The sequence below is a fragment of the Oncorhynchus mykiss genome, chromosome 24 (assembly GCF_013265735.2).
Source record: "Oncorhynchus mykiss isolate Arlee chromosome 24, USDA_OmykA_1.1, whole genome shotgun sequence".
Lineage (NCBI taxonomy): Eukaryota > Metazoa > Chordata > Actinopteri > Salmoniformes > Salmonidae > Oncorhynchus > Oncorhynchus mykiss.
In genome coordinates, this window is record NC_048588.1 from 30,909,295 (window position 1) to 30,923,652 (window position 14,358).

Consider the following 14,358-nt stretch of genomic DNA (forward strand, 5'->3'; position numbering starts at 1 on the left):
TGTAAGGGGATAAAGAATATGTACAGAAGGATATATGAATGAGTGATGGTACAGAGCAGCATAGGCAGGATACAGTAGATGGTATCGAGTACACTATATACATGAGGTGAGTATGTAAACAAAGTGGCATAGTTAAAGTGGCTAGTGATACATGTATTACATAAGGATGCAGTCGATGATATAGAGTACAGAATATACGTGCATATGAGATGAATAATGTAGGGTAAGTAACATTATATAAGGTAGCATTGTTTAAAGTGGCTAGTGATATATTTACATCATTTCCCATCAATTCCCATTATTAAAGTGGCTGGAGTTGAGTCAGTGTCAGTGTCAGTGTGTTGGCAGCAGCCACTCAATGTTAGTGGTGGCTGTTTAACAGTCTGATGGCCTTGAGATAGAAGCTGTATGCCATAAGGCATACGCCCCCGCCCCTCTTCTTACCATAAAGATATTTGTTTCTGTCGGCGCGATGCGTGGAGAAACCCGCTGGCTGCACCGCCTCGGATAGCGTCTCTCCAGTGAGCCATGTTTCCATGAAGCAAAGAACGTTACAGTCTCTGATGTCCCTATGGAATGCTACCCTTGCTCGGATTTCATCAACCTTGTTGTCAAGAGACTGGACATTGGCGAGAAGAATGCTAGGGAGTGGTGCACGATGTGCCCGTCTCCGGAGTCTGACCAGAAGACCGCCTCATTTCCCTCTTTTTCGGAGTCGTTTTTTTGGGTCGCTGCATGGGATCCATTCCGTGGTCCTGGGTGAAAGGCAGAACACAGGATCCGCGTCGCAAAAAACATATTCTTGGTCGTACTGATGGTGAGTTGACGCTGATCTTATATTCAGTAGTTCTTCTCGACTGTATGTAATGAAACCTAAGATGACCTGGGGTACTAATGTAAGAAATAACACGTAAAAAACAAAACACTGCATAGTTTCCTAGGAACGCGAAGCGAGGCGGCCATCTCTGTCGGCGCCGGAAGTACGCTCTGACAGGTTGGAGGACGTCCTCCAGAAATTGTCATAATTACTGTGTAAGTCTTTGGAAGAGGCTGAGAACCAAGAACTTCCTAGGTTTTGAAGTCAATGTAACCAGAGGAGGAAGGAAGCTAGCTGTCCTGCTACACCATGGGGCTACCCTACAGAGTGCTGTTGAGGATACTGTAGACCTTCTTTGCAAAATAGAGTGTTTTAATCAGTTATTTGGTGACATGATTATATTTTGTTTAGTTTCATCTTAAAAAGGATAACTATTTAAATGTTTTACCATTTAGATTTGTATGACATTCACTGAGGATCGTCCTCCCCTTCCTCCTCTGAGGGCCTCCACTGGAGTATACGTTCCCTAGAGGCATGTTTCTCTGGGGAGGAAGATAACGTTCTTGTTTTTCTGTCTTTGGGCTGTATTTGCCTCTCAATGGGGAGTATCTTTTTCCAGGGGGAAAGTTTTTTGTTTTATGTCATCTTGTTTTGTGAAGTGATAGGGTGGGAATGAAATGCATTAAAGAGCCTTAGCCAGGGGGAAGAGAATGTGGGCTCCCTCGCCAGGCCCGGCATGTGTGTCACCCTCTCAGTCACCTCTGGGCTGGGGCGGCCCGGGCTTTGTGAAGGCTCCAACACGCCTGAAAGGGACACACAGCATGCAGTCTGCAGGGTCCCCAGTCCCGCTCCACACACACACCACACACACATATCACAAAAAAAGAAGAAACGTCCACAAACTCCCTTTGAATATTAAAAAGAAAAGAGACTTATCAGGAAGAATAGGACAGAAAGAGGAGAGGAGAGAAGATGGCCTCTCCATTGAGCTGGCTGGGGAGAGAGAGAGAAGGGGAGAAAAGATGGCCTCTCCATTGAGCTGGCTGGGGAGAGAGAGAGAGAGAGAAGGGGAGAGAAGATGGCCTCTCCATTGAGCTGGCTGGGGAGAGAGAGAGAGGGGGGAGAGAAGATGGCCTCTCCATTGAGCTGGCTGGGGAGAGAGAGAGAGGGGGAGAGAAGATGGCCTCTCCATTGAGATGGCTGGGGAGAGAGAGAGAGAGAGAGGGGGCGAGAAGATTGCCTCTCCATTGAGCTGGCTGGGGGGAGAGAGAGAGGGGGGAGAGAAGATGGCCTCTCCATTGAGCTGGCTGGGGAGAGAGAGGGGAGAGAGAAGATGGCCTGCCCATTGAGCTTGCTGGGGAGAGAGAGAGAAAGGGGATGAACGCCACCATGCACATTGTATATAGTGTTGATCACAGTGAGCCCCTCATTAAGATCCCATCATACACTAGGAGAAACACTAGCTGTGGACGTGGAGAGTCTGAGGAGAGTCTGCAGGGGTGCGAGGAGGATTTGGCTGGACTGTAGGGTGATACTGTATCAAGAAAGCTAGTCTAATTTGCTGTCCAGGGTCTAATTTGCTATTCTTTTTTTGGGGGGGGGGGGTGGGGCTGCTTTGGCACCTTTTCATCTCTGAGTTTAATTCTGAAATGCCATTGGATCTCATAGTTCTCTCTGCATGGTGCTTTAGAACCGTTTTCTCAAGTTGAACCTGTATTTGAAAGAATAGGTCTGTCACCAATTAAGCCAAGGTGGATCCTTCTCTTTGTGTTGAAAGTGTCAGGCAATGACATGGTTACTGAACTGTATGTTGGATACTGGTACTGGACACATTGCTCGACACTGGGATCTTAAACTACCGCTGGACTACTCAGATTTGGGAATATCGGAGTAGGACCTGGACGTGAGTTGTTGCTGTTGACGTGGCTGTGAAACGGATCCATCCCAGTGGGATTGGTCTGGTTCTGTGTTATTACAGCAGGCACCATGCAGCCTGTATCTCTGCTGGTGGTGATGTTGGCCATGCTGGTGATGCTGGGGGTCTTCCCTCATAAGGGTCCTCATCATGGGGCCCCTCGCCACGCTGGTCTGTGGAGCTCTCCGCCCAGCTGGTGTAAGAGACAGCAGGGGAAGACTCAGGGGCCCCACCAAGACCCCCTACCTCTGAGACACCACGGCAGCAAGACACACAAATGTAACCACATCTTCCACAGTAAGTCTAACCAAATGATTTGTGCATTCTATCGAAGGATGGAGAAGCCTGGAGCTTTTACAAATTAATTGACCCCAAACTTTGGCTTGAATCTCCTGACATCACATGCATCCCTTTTCCTACTAATTGAGGACGATGTTTGAGTTATTGTAATCATCACAAGTTTCCTGGAGTGGGATGAAGGGAAGGGTGGAAAAGTTGGCTGTCCTTTCATGTTTTCTCTTCATGGAGGTTGTGCCAAGGAAAGGAGAAATGACTGTGTTGTTAAAAGCACTCTACTGTCTCCTCTCCCGGCTCACTGCTGTCACAGCCAAGACAAATATGTTATTTTTTCTGCCTCTGTGCTGTTCTGATCAAGGTCGCCTGCTCTGCGATAGAGAGGAGATATGCGCGGGTGAGGCTGCCTGTTTAGAGAGAAGCTCAGTGATTGTCATCTGATACTGTATGGATGGATGGCTGTCGTAGGCAATTAAGAGGAAACAGAGCAAATTTGCTCCAAGTCTAATGTCGATAGCAAAACGAAAAAAAAACAAATATTTTCAGTATTTGTTTAAATGATATCTGAGCTATTGTCTGCTTGTGTTGTGTTTGGTTCCTTACTTCTTAGCATTAAACTCAAATCGTTTAAATCAGAGTTGTCTTTATACTATGTTAGTCCCATTCAAATCTGGACCTCGAAGCTAGTTCCACTTTTTTTCATTCTTCCCCTCTAATCAGGGACTGGTTTAGACCTGAGACACCAAGTTACCCTCTAATCAGGGACTGGTTTAGACCTGGGACACCAAGTTCCCCTCTAATCAGGGACTGGTTTAGACCTGGGACACCAAGTTCCCCTCTAATCAGGGACTGGTTTAGACCTGAGACACCAAGTTACCCTCTAATCAGGGACTGGTTTAGACCTGGGACACCAAGTTCCCCTCTAATCAGGGACTGGTTTAGACCTGGGACACCAAGTTCCCCTCTAATCAGGGACTGGTTTAGACCTGGGACACCAAGTTCCCCTCTAATCAGGGACTGGTTTAGACCTGGGACACCAAGTTGGATGATGCTCGGATGGAGTAGGGGGTGATGATGCATCATAGTAGACACAACATTACCTTGTAACTGTAGCTACCTGAGTTCTGTAGGATTTTCCTTCTTCACTTTCTAAAATAATCTTCAACACATCTGCCTGCAGTCAGTGAATGCCTCTCCCAATGCCAGTCCTCTCAGTCAGACCCCATGTTGCTGGTCTCAGTGAAGCCAGTCAGTGAATGCCTCTCCCAATGCCAGTCCTCTCAGTCAGACCCCATGTTGCTGGTCTCAGTGAAGCCAGTCAGTGAATGCCTCTCCCAATGGCAGTCCTCTCAGTCAGACCCCATGTTGCTGGTCTCAGTGAAGCCAGTCAGTGAAGGCTTCTCCCAATGCCAGTCCTCTCAGTCAGACCCCATGTTGCTGGTCTCAGTGAAGCCAGTCAGTGAATGCCTCTCCCAATGCCAGTCCTCTCAGTCAGACCCCATGTTGCTGGTCTCAGTGAAGCCAGTCAGTGAATGCCTCTCCCAATGCCAGTCCTCTCAGTCAGACCCCATGTTGCTTGTCTCAGTGAAGCCAGGGTCCATAATCGCCTGTATGTTTCAGTCTTGTACTGTTATCTCCTGTTGGCGCCAGGTAAAGTTAAAATTCCATTTGGAAGTATTCAGCTGAGCAGCCCGTGGCAGAACCAGGGCAATTAAAGGATTGGTGGCAGCCTGGCAGGAGCAACACACTGTAGAACACTGAGACTGGCTTTAAAAAAAGAGCAGAATCACATTTGAGACCTAAATGGAGAGGAATGAATGAGACTGAGAAATAGAGGAGATAATCTGAATGTCATTATGGGCTCCTGTTCATTATATTCCTCATCCTACATAGAATGAGGCATAACTATATAAAATCAACACATTGTACACAAAGGGGTGGATAGGCTACAGTTGTTCTTATGGTATAACAATATATTTTCATTTTCAGATGTATTTATTTAGTCTGTGTGTTGTCAATAATGGCTAGATCGCGGATAAAGATGGCGATATGCCCATGATGGTAGAGTTCCACTAACTCTCACTGGAGGGCGCTGTTGGGTAACTAATACGACCTCAAAGGAGAGGGCCTGAGCTGAAATTATAGGCTCTGTATGGGCTATGAAATTACGTTTTATTTAGATTCTTAATTAATGCAATCAATGTAATTTTTTTCATGAACCTTTTACATAAAACATTTACTCATAAAATTAATCAAATTCAACCATCTTTATTCATGAATATCTGTCATCTCTGGAGTATTGTCTAAAATCACAGACTAGACTATTTTTCACTATAATTAATTAAATGTTAAAAAAACAAAAAACACATGGTAAACTGCATTGAAAAGACAATGACAACATTTTGTAAATCTATTTTGAGTATATTTTATCTTATCATGTGGAAAAACAATAGGCCTACAATAAATAATATACCACTTGGACTATCTGAAGGTTTTGGCCTGTAAATACGGTAAATTCGATTTAGGTTATGATTTTCTCGTTTAGCTAATCTTACACATTTTAAAGTAGATTATATAATATTTGATCGTAGTTAAGAGAAACCTAGTTCCAGGATAATCGGCCCTAAAGTGAATTTTAATTGACTGATTAAGATTTGTATCTCGCCCAAGCAGTAAACCAAAGCATGGGATTGGGAGTGTAGAACAACTAGTTCTATTGCCAACAGCGCTCTTTTGTCTTACTGTACGAGAACTAGGCTTTAGTCGTCCATTGCACCCAAACATGTCATGATTTGATAGCCCAACGGCTTCAGTGCATTCATTTTGATAGAACATTTTATTATATAGGTTTTAGGCTAATACTTGTATTTTTGTTTGTTCTATTCTATATTGTAGTGGCGGCAGGGTAGCCTAGTGGTTAGAGCGTTGGACTAGTAACCGGAAGGTTGCGAGTTCAAACCCCCGAGCTGACAAGGAATCATTGAAAAGTGAAAGACTAAAGTTACATACCGCGATGCTTTAGTGAATTTCAGATTTGTCGTTCTGCCCCTGAACAGGCAGTTAACCCACTGTTCCCAGGCCGTCATTGAAAATAAGAATTTGTTCTTAACTGACTTGCCTGGTTAAATAAAGGTAAAATAAAAAAAATAAAAAATATATTATATTATATTATATTATATTATATTAAGTCATATTAAGTTGTATGTTCTATTCTATTCTATAATGTAGTATATTATGTCCTACTATATTCTACTATTATTATTATTATAAATATGATTATTGTTATTATTTGTGTGATAATTATGATTGTTGTTGTTGTTATTATTATTGTTAATATTATAATAATTATTATTATATACTATTGCTTAGTATAACATCCAGATTTGTAAGAACAGCGAAAGATCTACCGTTCATACACATAGGCTACCTACAGGTTTACCACATGCATGGGAATTGTGAATAACAACCATAACTGTAGTGTGGTCGACTACATATATAAATGTTAACACTCACCTCCGTAACTGAAAATAGTTGACAGCTGATCTGCGCTGCGCTCTCCAATCCAGCCTGGAAGAGGTTAAATATCTTCAATTGGAAAAACCAATTGTAAGCTTCTTGAAGGGGGAGAATGGCACATACTATTTGACGAGGCATTCAGCTCCCGTGAATGAAGCGCTGTGCGTGTGAATTCGAATCCCCCTGCCCGAGGTGAAGGGGTCCGCGGTGCACACAGGGGATTCGAAAACTCAAATACGATTTTGTGGAGCAAAACTTGAGTTACCCAAGGGCCAGTGAATTTATGGAAAAGTAGGAGTGATCCGCGACCAATGGACCCAGGTTACAGTCTCCAGACTTTGTCCTAGCTAAACCCGGAGAAAAGAAACTTTTGAAGTTCCCGTTGTCAAGTGACAGATTCAAAAACGGACCGAAATGATGTGACTTCAAGCATCCATTATCTCTGAGGGGTTTGCAACGGACGTCCACTGATTTTCTTTTGGCAAAATTACATTGTGGTGATTTCTCTCTGGATTGTTGTCTGTAATTTCCTTACTTTATTATCCATATGAATGGAAAAATGGTTATTTGAATTGGATTATACAGATGCCCGTTAAACGAGAACGCAAGACGGGACGTCAAACTCCAAGAAGCGATAGAACTGTTCTAAACATCTACCTAGCTAAATAACACGTAAAACAATCATCGAAACTTGCTTCCATCGCTTTTGGATATCACGTCAGTTTATAACTATTGATACAGCGCAGAGCACGCGCGTCCTATTCCCAATTGCGGGTAGTTTGTTCTCACAGATTTTTTATTCTCCACAATTCAAGGAATACTACGTTTGAGACGTCACCTATATTGGAATAACATTTCATTATTATGCCAATATCAACAAATCATTAACTATTTGATTAAGTCATTTTCGCGGAATTCTGAAAACAGTTTTTTAATTGACATCAAGATTATGAAGGAGTGGATTGTTGAAGTATTTCACGAATAATTTGGATAAATCAAGCAATATTCTCAGACGAGAAACGTTGAATAATGTCGCCAACTTCTACTGGGATTGCGGTTTTACTTGGAATTCTCCATGTGTGCTCAGGTAGGCAACTGATCATTCCCAGTATGCTTTGTATTTGGACAGGTCACTTGAATCGGACATTTGGTATGAATATAAAATGAATATTATGTAATTGAATGGCACAACTAATTTTACTGCATAATCTATCCACTATAGGCCATACTGTATGATAATAAATTGTACCAACCCTCGTTGGTAAGAAAAATATCCTAGGTCTATCATTTTTCTATAACAAGTAAATGATGAAAGTGTGAAACAGAACTGTGAACCTAAACATTTAAAATCAGTGTTGGGGCAAAATGTTTTTTTGTTTTTTTCTTTACTGGCAAGGGGTGTAGACAGCACATTGTTTCGTTTTCGTTTGCTAGTCTATATAATGTGAAATAAGCCTACACATTTTAAAATCAGAAGAAAATTCAGGAAAGAATAGGCAGGCTATGAATGAATCTACAGAAGTGGCAATTAAATACACTTCAAACAACAAGAGCTTCAGATGGTAGTTTCAAGTACTGTAGTCCCTGTTCTTATTTCTCTTTATGACCGACTAAATCATACAATAACATGCAACGTGCTGATAGGCCTATATGCCTACATCTCTTGGCATGAACAGCATGATCAATCAAATACAATAAACATGTATTGGTCACATACACATATTTAGCAGATGTTATTGCGAGTGAAGCGATATGCTTGTGTTCCTCGCTCCAACAGTGCAGTAATATCTAACCATTAAAAATCACCGCCTACTGAAGAGTACATCAGGTTACACAGTGCTGGTGACACTGCAAACTGTCTGCTGCTCTTGGACTGCAAACAGTCGACTTTCAGGGCTGGATGAGAGGGCGGACTAGCTTTCTAACCCTGAACGGATTGAACCGTGTGCAGTATGCAGACCTATCACAGTGATTCCTGTGGGAGGCCCTCATCACTCAGACAGACGTTGGTGGACCTTGTGGAGGTTGGGGTGCAGTGTTTGTCCTGATGATAGCCTGTGGTGTTCACTAGTTACCACACCCACAAAGTAAAAATGGCTGTATCTGAAAAATTCTTTGAAAACAAAAATAGCTTTTTGAAGGTTAAGGTTAGGCATAAGGTTATCACTGTGACAAAGTCCTGTACTGAAGGTAAGGGTTAAGATTATGATTAAGTTTAAAATCCCACTTTAAGAGGAGAAAATGTAGGAATTGACGGGCTTTATGACTTTGTGGCTGTGGTAACTAGTGTCGTACTTACACCAGCTCATTTGTGTTCTGTTTGGACATGACACTGATGGGTGGCCAGTTTTACATTCTGACTTATAACTACTCTTATTCTGTTGCAACTACTGTGTAGCTTTGTGTGGTGCTGTAGGAACCTGTTCTACTTGTCTAAATGAAAATGCCTATATACAATGTGGCTTTCATTTCATTCATACACCATTTTGCTGGTGGCATTTTGGCATCAAAGACATTGTTCAGCAATCCATAACTCAGACATAATACTTGTTTTATTCTATTGGCTGCTGTTTGGTTTGTGTCTCGTCAGACTTTCTCGTTGTGTTGCTTTAGCAAAGGAGTGATCTCAGGAGCAGTTGTGACATAACAGCCATACAACACTGCTGGCTGGACTTTCCAGGTCAGTTCCTCATACACATCCCAGAGTGAGGTACACTACATGACCAAAATGTGGATGTGGAGACCTGCTCGTCGAAACATCTCATTCCAAAATCATGGGCATTAATATGGAGTTGGTCCGCCCCCTTTGATGCTACTCCACTCTTCTGGGAAGGCTTTCTACTAGATATTGGAACATTGCTGCTGGGACTTGCTTCCATTCAGCCACTAGAACACTGGACACTGATGTTGGGCGATTAGGCTTGGCTCGCAGTCAGCATTCCCATTCATCCCAAAGGTGTTCGATGGGGTTGAGGTCAGGGCTCTGTGCAGGCCAGTCAAGTTCTTTCACACCAGTCTCGAGAAACCATTTCTGTATGGACCTCGCTTTGTGCACGGGGACGTTGTCATGTGGAAACTGGAAAGGGCCTTCCCCAAACAGTTGCCAAAGAATTTGAAAGCACAGAATTGTCTAGAATGTTATTGTGTGCTGTAGCGTTAATATTTTCCTTCACTGGAACTAAGGGGCCAGAACCAGGTAAAACAGCCCCAGACCATTGTTCCTCATCCAACAAACTTTACAGTTGGCACTGTGCATTCGGGCAGGTAGGGTTCTCCTGGCATCCGCCTAACCCAGATTTGTTCGTTGTACTGGCAGATGGTGAAGCGTGAATCATCACACCAGAGAACGCATTTCCACTGCTCCAGAGTCCAATTGCGGCAAGCATTACACCACTCCAGCCGACGCTTGGCATTGCACATGGTGAGCTTATGCTTGTGTGTGGCTGCTCAGCCATGGAAACCCATTTCATGAAGCTCCAGACTAACAGTTATTGTGCTGACGTTGCTTCCAAAGGCAGTTTGGAACTCAGTAGTGAGTGTTGCAACCGAGGACAGATGGTGGTCCCGTTCTGTGAGATTGTGTGGCCTACCACTTTGCAGCTGAGCCGTTGTTGCTCCTAGATGTTTCCACTTCACAATAACAGCACTTACAGTTGACCGGGGCAGCTCTAGCAGGGCAGATGAACTGACTTGTTGGAAAGGTGGCATCCTATGACGGTGCCACGTTGAAAGTCACTGAGCTCTTCAGTATGGGCCAATCTACTGCCAATGTTCGCATGGCTGTGTGCTCGATTGTATACACCTGTCAGCAACGTGTGTAGCTGAAAAAGCCGAATCCACAAGTGTTGATGGTGTGTCCACATACTACTGGCCATGTAGTGTATGTTGATGGTGTGTCCACATACTACTGGCCATGTAGTGTATGTTCATGGTGTGTCCACATACTACTGGCCATGTAGTGTATGTTGATGGTGTGTCCACATACTACTGGCCATGTAGTGTATGTTGATGGTGTGTCCACATACTACTGGCCATGTAGTGTATGTTGATGGTGTGTCCACATACTACTGGCCATGTAGTGTATGTTGATGGTGTGTCCACATACTACTGGCCATGTAGTGTATTTTGATGGTGTGTCCACATACTACTGGCCATGTAGTGTATGTTGATGGTGTGTCCACATACTATTGGCCATGTAGTGTATGTTGATGGTGTGTCCACATACTACTGGCCATGTAGTGTATGTTGATGGTGTGTCCACATACTACTGGCCATGTAGTGTATGTTGATGGTGTGTCCACATACTACTGGCCATGTAGTGTATGTTGATGGTGTGTCCACATACTACTGGCCATGTAGTGTATGTTGATGGTGTGTCCACATACTACTGGCCATGTAGTGTATGTTGATGGTGTGTCCACATACTATTGGCCATGTAGTGTATGTTGATGGTGTGTCCACATACTACTGGCCATGTAGTGTATGTTGATGGTGTGTCCACATACTATTGGCCATGTAGTGTATTTTGCCATCTCATTCTGACTGCAACATGAAGCAGTTTCACAGAATGTAAGTTTGATGTCATTCCAGTTGATTCTAAACTCATGAAAGGTAGGCTACTAATGAAAGAAACAGCTATGACTTCCAGTCTCCTTTTGACTTCAGTGGATTATAGCTTCAGTTGGCCGATGTAATTACATCTAAATCTCAGGTAATTGTTTTCCAGTTTAAACCTGGCAGAATATTATAGCCTACCTGTACTTAATGGTTAGTATTCTACCTAATATGCGTTAAAACACTTACTCTTTCAGCAGATCATGAATTTAGAAGTAAATGAAGAAATGATATGGCTGGGTATGATAGTGATAATAATTAAGCAGATTGACTCGATAAAAACCTGGTAACTGAAACTGAAATGGAAGTTGTAAAGATGTTTACGGTGCTAGGGGAAAGGTTTGATTTATATTTTGCCTTGCAAACACAGAGGTCAATAAAACCAAGCATTACATAATGCTCTGTGATTGAAATTCAGGGCGGTTTATGTGCGCCTCTGTCAGACTCAGTATCTGAAGAGGACATTGTCATTTCTGAGCCCGCAGGCTCATTCCTCTTGCTGATTGGTTTCCTGAATTGTATCCTTGTTTTCTGTGGTGCTAAGTGAGCTGTTACAGAGAGAGAGAGAGAGAGTCTATTCCATTTGCTTTGGCATTGTAATCATATGTTTCCCATGCCAATAAAACCCTTTGAATTGAATTGATTTGAGAGAGGCAGAGAGAGATTGGTGGTAGAGGTGGTGGGAACTCTTGCAGGCGTCAGTCATTGGTGTGAGGAAACAGTGTACCGCTTTAACAAGAGCCTGCAGGGATAGAGGTCAGGGTTCACATTTCAGCCTCCGTGGCAATGCAGAGCAGGACTGATTCTCCTTGGGCTGCTGGGGCTGTGTCAGGAATGCTCCTGCCTGAACTAGGATCTCCCCCTCCAGACACCATGGTTTCTAATTACAGGTCGCACTTGGACTGGGTCTGGAGATGTCTGTGTTATCTTGGGACGGACGGACGGACGGACAGACAGACCTATGATGTTGATATGAATCATTAACCCATTACATGTGTTCTTGTTGCTGCCAAATGAAATGAACTATGTGTGCTGGGGAAATCTGACAGTCTTGTGGACATGTGTTACTCGAAAAGCCACGATTGCTGACAGTCATTATAGATTATTTGAAAATCGCTGAGATATTCAACAATTTGGTCAGTTCCATGTAATTACATCTGTATTGTTTCTACATTATCATTGAACCATCTTCATTACTTGCACTTTATGGTCATCATAGGGTAAGGCTTATCAGTGAGGTAGGGAGAGGGGGAGGGAATGAGGGAGAGGGGGAGGGATGGGAAGGGAGGGGAGGGAGGGAATCTTTACCCCTCCCAGAACCTGTGATGACTTGCTGGTTGCCGTCTGGCTCGGTCCCCTGTTATCAGATGATTCATCCTTTTGCCAAATACTAAATGGCTCTTATCTCAGCCTGCTATCTGTCCTCCTATCTCAGCCTGCTATCTGTCCTCCTATCTCAGCCTGCTATCTGTCCTCCTATCTCAGCCTGCTATCTGTCCTCCTATCTCAGCCTGCTATCTGTCCTCCTATCTCAGCCTGCTATCTGTCCTCCTATCTCAGCCTGCTATCTGTCCTCCTATCTCAGCCTGCTATTGGTCCTCAGAGTTCTCCTATCTCAGCCTGCTATCTGTCCTCCTATCTCAGCCTGCTATCTGTCCTCCTATCTCAGCCTGCTAGCTGTCCTCCTATCTCAGCCTGCTATCTGTCCTCCTATCTCAGCCTGCTATCTGTCCTCCTATCTCAGCCTGCTATCTGTCCTCCTATCTCAGCCTGCTATCTGTCCTCCTATCTCAGCCTGCTATCTGTCCTCCTATCTCAGCCTGCTATCTGTCCTCCTATCTCAGCCTGCTATCTGTCCTCCTATCTCAGCCTGCTATCTGTCCTCCTATCTCAGCCTGCTATCTGTCCTCCTATCTCAGCCTGCTATCGGTCCTCCTATCTCAGCCTGCTATCTGTCCTCCTATCTCAGCCTGCTATTGGTCCTCAGAGTTCTCCTATCTCAGCCTGCTATCTCTCCCCCTATCTCAGCCTGCTATCGGTCCTCCTATCTCAGCCTGCTATTGGTCCTCAGAGTTCTCGTATCTCAGCCTGCTATTGGTCCTCAGAGTTCTCCCCACCAGACCTTACTCACCTTGATGATACTGTAAACATCCTGCTGGACTGAAGGTCAAGAGCTGCACTTCCCCATTCAAAAAATTAATTGGAGTCATTTTGTACTACGCCTATATTGACTAAATGTGAAGTAATTTAGTTATTTTTCAATCAGTCATTATCAGTCAAGTTCACCGTTTCACCAGTTGACATAAGGACAGGTTTAAACCAATGCAGACATTTGTCCTCAGGTATCTATCTACATAAACTGAAGGTGCCAACTGCAACGTCAAAATTGGTATTAACAGACATGATGGACGGACTGATAGTAGATGGATCACTCCTGCTTGCTCTCCCTCTCTCCAGTTGCCTCTCCTGTGGGTTTATGTCCAGGCATAGCCTCCCTGGTGTGTGTTTGTGTGTGTCAAGATGTTGGTAAAGGGCTGGGTAGTGAGAGTGGACCTCTATTCATCAGCCCCAGCAGCCCAGAGCAGTTGAGGTCTTGACAAATTGACTCTTTAGTGCAGATAATAAATTTACCCCAACCCCCCAACTAGTGGTATGACAGGACACAGCAGGCACCACAGCCAATTAATGAGCACCAGAGCTCAGCTCACAGGTGAACCCTGTCTCCACCTCCACTCCTCTCACATTCCTCCCTGTCTAATACCTGCAGTCATTATAGCCTCCCCCACTCTGTAACCAACACTTTCATGGACTGTCTTTGGTAAAAACTTACAGCACTCTTTGGTGTTGAAAGCCACTACCCAAAGAAGTGTCCTTTTTTTAATAAGGGGAAAAAATGAAAATGACACTTTTTCCAATGTCATATGAGGATACCTTTTCCAATGTTATATGAGGATACCTTTGCGTTTAGGGGTGAGCTGAAGTAAGCATAAAGTGTGATTTATTTGATTGTAATCTGTTACAAATCAGTGTGAGATGACAACATCCACAGAGCTCCAAGAACCACTTTCAGACACCTAATCCCCATTAACCTAATCCTAATCCTGCACAGTTTACACCCTGAGATCCAGGATTAGTCCAACTCTGGTTTTGTCTCTATCAAACCATACTGAGTAGTTAGCAGAAGCATCTTTAAACCATACTG

The 14,358-nt window shown here is 43.7% G+C and overlaps 1 protein-coding gene across 5 annotated transcripts in view; it reads left to right on the plus strand.

Annotated features, from left to right (window-relative positions):
• The window catches only part of LOC110503393 (roundabout homolog 1), a 528,269-nt gene that overhangs the window by 201,453 nt on the left and 312,458 nt on the right, over nt 1–14,358 (plus strand). Inside the window, exon 1 of one of the 5 annotated variants that reach the window (XM_036961724.1) lies at nt 6,628–7,629. The exons of the other annotated variants lie outside the window; for them this stretch is intronic. Coding sequence (XP_036817619.1) covers nt 7,572–7,629 — 58 coding nt within the window. The 5' untranslated portion in view covers nt 6,628–7,571. Of the gene's footprint in view, nt 1–6,627; nt 7,630–14,358 lie in introns of those variants that run through there. 5 annotated transcript variants of the gene reach the window in all.